Raw genomic sequence first — 3,781 nt, forward strand, 5'->3', positions numbered from 1 at the left:
GGCGGGGCCCTGGGGGGGACCGGGATGGGATGGGCGGGCGGCCAGGGGCCCTGGGGGGCAGGTGGGCGGGGCCCTGGGGGGCGGGGCCGGGCGGCCGGGCAGGGGCTCCGGGGTGGGACCATCCTCCTGGCCCCGCCCCCGCCCAGGTACGGCGTGTGCCTCATGGGGCTGAAGCGCGAAGACAACAAGAGCATCCTGCTCAACCCCGGGCCACGGCACATCCTGGCCGCCTCCGACACCTGCTTCTACATCAACATCACCAAGGAGGAGAACTCGGCCTTCATCTTCAAGCAGGAGGAGAAGCAGAAGCGGAAGGGGCAGGGCCTGTATGAGGGCTCCGGCCGCCTGCCCGTGCACAGCATCGTCGCCTCCATGGGTGAGGCGGGCGGCGGGCCGGGCCGGGCGGTCTTGCTCACGGGGCCTGACCGACTGCGCACCAGGGGTCCCCGGGAGCCTCTGTCCAGCCGCTTGCAGGAGGGCCCGGGGAGGGGCCGCTGGCCAAGCTCAGCCACTCTGTTCCAGGGACAGTGGCCATGGACCTCCAGAACACAGAGTGCCAGCCGGCGCGGGGCGGCGGGGGCGGCAAGCTAGCGCTGCCCTCGGAGAACGGCTCCGGCAGCCGGCGGCCCAGCATCGCGCCCGTCCTGGAGCTGGCCGACAGCTCGGCCCTGCTGCCCTGCGACCTGCTGAGTGACCCATCGGAGGACGAGATGACGCCGTCGGAGGACGAGGGGCTGTCCGTGGTGGAGTGAGTGACGTCCACCAGCACGGACACTGTCAGGGGGGAGGGGGGAATGGTCCCCCCGCTGGCTCCCTGGGCCACCGTACCATGCTTGGCAGGGGGTGGCTGTCCCGTGCGTGCCCAGTGGAAGTCGCGGATAGGGGGGCCGCTGGCCCACGGCGCCGCCATCCTGCCCCCAGTCTGTCCTGAGTGCTTCTCAGCCATTTGGCCTCCGGGCGGCGCCCCAACAACAGGGCCACAGCCTGGTGCCTGCGCTCGTCCTGTGAGGCTGTGACCACTGGTCTCCCGGGGCGCTGGCCCTGAGGGACCAGCACTGAGATCCAGGCAGGCCGCCCGAGGCTGCCGGGTATGCGGGGCAGGGGCGGGGCTGGCCTCTGAGGGTTCCCCTTCCCCAGGCTGCTGGGGCCGGGTGGCCGGGTGGCCGCCCCCGTGTGGTGTGCACTGGGCACTACGGGGGAGACTGGCCCGGCTCTGTGCAGCTGGCAGAGCGGTGCCCCGCTGGCCGGGGTGCGGGGCGCTTCGGCGAGGCCCGGACCGGCCATCAGAGCCCCTCAGGGTTTTACCCGAGCTTTAGGCCTGTGTAACCCATGCGGGTGTCCACGTGCGTGTGGTGTGGCTCCGGGCCTCAGCCCCCTGGGGAAAGACCCCCAGTGTGCCCTGACACAGCGGTCCGCTCACACGCGGTGCCGGGGCACAGATGGGGCCACGGGGTCTGGCGCTGCCGTGTGGCCGCCCGGAGCACGGCCCCGCCTGCTCTGGGGCCTGGGCCGAGGGCTGGGTGGTCCCGTGGGGGTCAGGCTCAGGACCACCTCCTGCGGGCGGCGTGGGGGGGGGGGCCCAGGGGCGGCGCTGAGGGCTCCTGTCCCCGCCCAGGTACGTGAAGGGCTACCCCCCCAACTCGCCCTACATCGGCAGCTCACCCACTCTGTGCCACCTCCTGCCCGTGAAGGCCCCTTTCTGCTGCCTGCGGCTGGACAAGGTGGGTCACCTCGAGGAAAGGCTGCAGCCCAAGAAGGGACTCCTCGGGCTCTGCCCAGACTCCCCGTGTTGGCTCCGTCCTGGATCGACGCGCTTGTGCTTTAGAGGAGTGTTTTCCAGAACCACCCAAGGGCGGGGACGCCCCCTCCCCACATCCCTGCGTGTTTCCGGAGGGCAGGGGAGCCCCCTCCCCAAACCCCCGCGAGTTTCCTGAGGGCGGGGACACCCCCTCCCCACACCCCTGCGTGTGTCCTGAGGGTGGGGTGATGCCCCCACCCCACGCCCCTGCTTGTTTCCTGAGGGCAGGAGACGCCCCCTCCTCACACCCCTGCGTGTGTCCTGAGGGCGGGGGACGTCCCTCACATAACCCAAGATCCCTGATAACATCTGGTGGGGGACCCACGAGCATTCTCATGAGAAGACAAGGCAGGTGCGTCTGGGGCGGGATCTCGGAAGGTGACGCGTGGCCTTGGGGGCAGGAGCAGTCTGTCCCCCGCACCCCAGGGCGCTGGTGTGGGTCATGTGGGACAGGCGCACCCAGGGCCTTTGTCTCTGGGTCTCTGCGTCTCTGCGGTGTGGCGAGTGAGCCGTTTGTGGGAAGGGGCGGGGAGACGCGCTGGGGAGGTGCTCTGCGCCTGCGCGTCTCCGGGCCCCTCGGCGCGGACCCCGGAGGCTCGCAGGAAGCGCGCGGGTCCCGGCTCCGGCCCGCGGCTCGGGTTCCAGCCGCGCTGATTGTGCTGCCAGTCGTCACTGACTTTAGCCTCGGACTGTGGCTGGTGGAGCCCGCAGGCGGCTCTGTTCAGGCTGGGTCCCTGTCATCCTCTGAACCCACGATGCCCCCGCCCCCTCTTGCACTCGCCCAGCTCCCGTCCGGGACCACCCACTCCCCGGCCGACCCACCACGGCTTTCTGGGGGAAATGAGGCTGAGAAAGTAAGACCTGGGCGCGGGGCCTCAGCGGACAGAGCTAGGGAACGGACGTGCAGACACATGCACACTACATGTGGTGCATTCACACACATGAACGCGTGCACACTACACACGGGTGCACACTCACCTACGCCCACACGCGTACGAACACACATACACCTGCACACTCAAACGTATGCACACACGTGTGTACATACAGTACAGGTGCACACACGTGTACGCACGCATACGCACACATACACATATACTCATACACATGTATGCACACACGCGCGTGCACACACACCTGCACACTCACATGCGCACAGCACGTGTCCGCTCACGTGTATACGCACATGAGCACACAGTATACGTGGTGTACTCACACAAGCACGCACACGAGCACACTACACGTATGTGCACACACACACACACGTGTACATGTGTACACAGCACAGATCTCATTTCTGCTAAGAGGCAGGCCCCCCAGCATCTCCCTCCCTTCCCTGACGTGACTGCCCCCCCCCCCCGCCCCGGGGCCCCATCTCCAGCTCTGCTGCGGGGACAGTCTGACAGGGGCAGCCACGAAGGGTGGACGGGTCTGCCAGGCCGTGAGAGGATGACAGCCATTTGGTGAGGGGTCCCCGGGGGAGCCCGGTGTCACCGCAGTGGCCCCGACGCGGAGTTGAGAGGTGGGGCGGGTTGGGGACCCCCACCCTTGGCATCAAGCGCAGGCCCAGCGGTCTGCTCACCCACGGTGGGGGGGCAGCCAAGGAGAAGCCCCCAGGCCCAAACCTCCCGGTCCTCAGTTCCGCGGACCCCCGCATGTCCCCGCAGCCCGCTCCCGCGTGCCCGGACGGGCGGGCGCTTGCGGCTCTGGGTGCAAGGCTGTGCCGCCCCGCCCCCCGCAGGGCTGCAAGCACAACAGTTACGAGGACGCCAAGGCCTACGGCTTCAAGAACAAGCTGATCATCGTCTCGGCCGAGACGGCGGGCAACGGGCTGTACAACTTCATCGTGCCGCTGCGCGCCTACTACCGGTCCCGCAAGGAGCTCAACCCCATCGTGCTGCTTCTGGACAACAAGTGTGGCCCGGCCCCGCCCCCGCCCCAGGCCCCGCCCCGCCCCGCCCCCGCCCCAGGCCCCAGGCCCCA

At 69.1% G+C, this 3,781-nt stretch overlaps 1 protein-coding gene across 14 annotated transcripts in view; it reads left to right on the forward strand.

Moving 5' to 3' along the window:
• KCNT1 (potassium sodium-activated channel subfamily T member 1) overlaps positions 1-3,781 on the forward strand; it is a 29,505-nt gene that overhangs the window by 16,540 nt on the left and 9,184 nt on the right. For 12 of the 14 annotated variants that reach the window (XR_003901879.1, XM_029920297.1, XM_029920293.1 and 9 more), the window contains 4 exons: positions 147-376; positions 523-748; positions 1,616-1,721; positions 3,540-3,712. Coding sequence is in view for 13 of the 14 variants with exons in the window: in XM_029920297.1 (XP_029776157.1) it covers positions 147-376; positions 523-748; positions 1,616-1,721; positions 3,540-3,712 (735 nt within the window). In the remaining variant the exon portion in view is untranslated. The remainder of the gene's footprint in view (positions 1-146; positions 377-522; positions 749-1,615; positions 1,722-3,539; positions 3,713-3,781) is intronic. The other 2 variants (XM_029920295.1, XM_029920289.1) reach the window with 1 other exon arrangement.

This window comes from Suricata suricatta, chromosome 13 (genome assembly GCF_006229205.1).
Source record: "Suricata suricatta isolate VVHF042 chromosome 13, meerkat_22Aug2017_6uvM2_HiC, whole genome shotgun sequence".
Taxonomy (NCBI): domain Eukaryota; kingdom Metazoa; phylum Chordata; class Mammalia; order Carnivora; family Herpestidae; genus Suricata; species Suricata suricatta.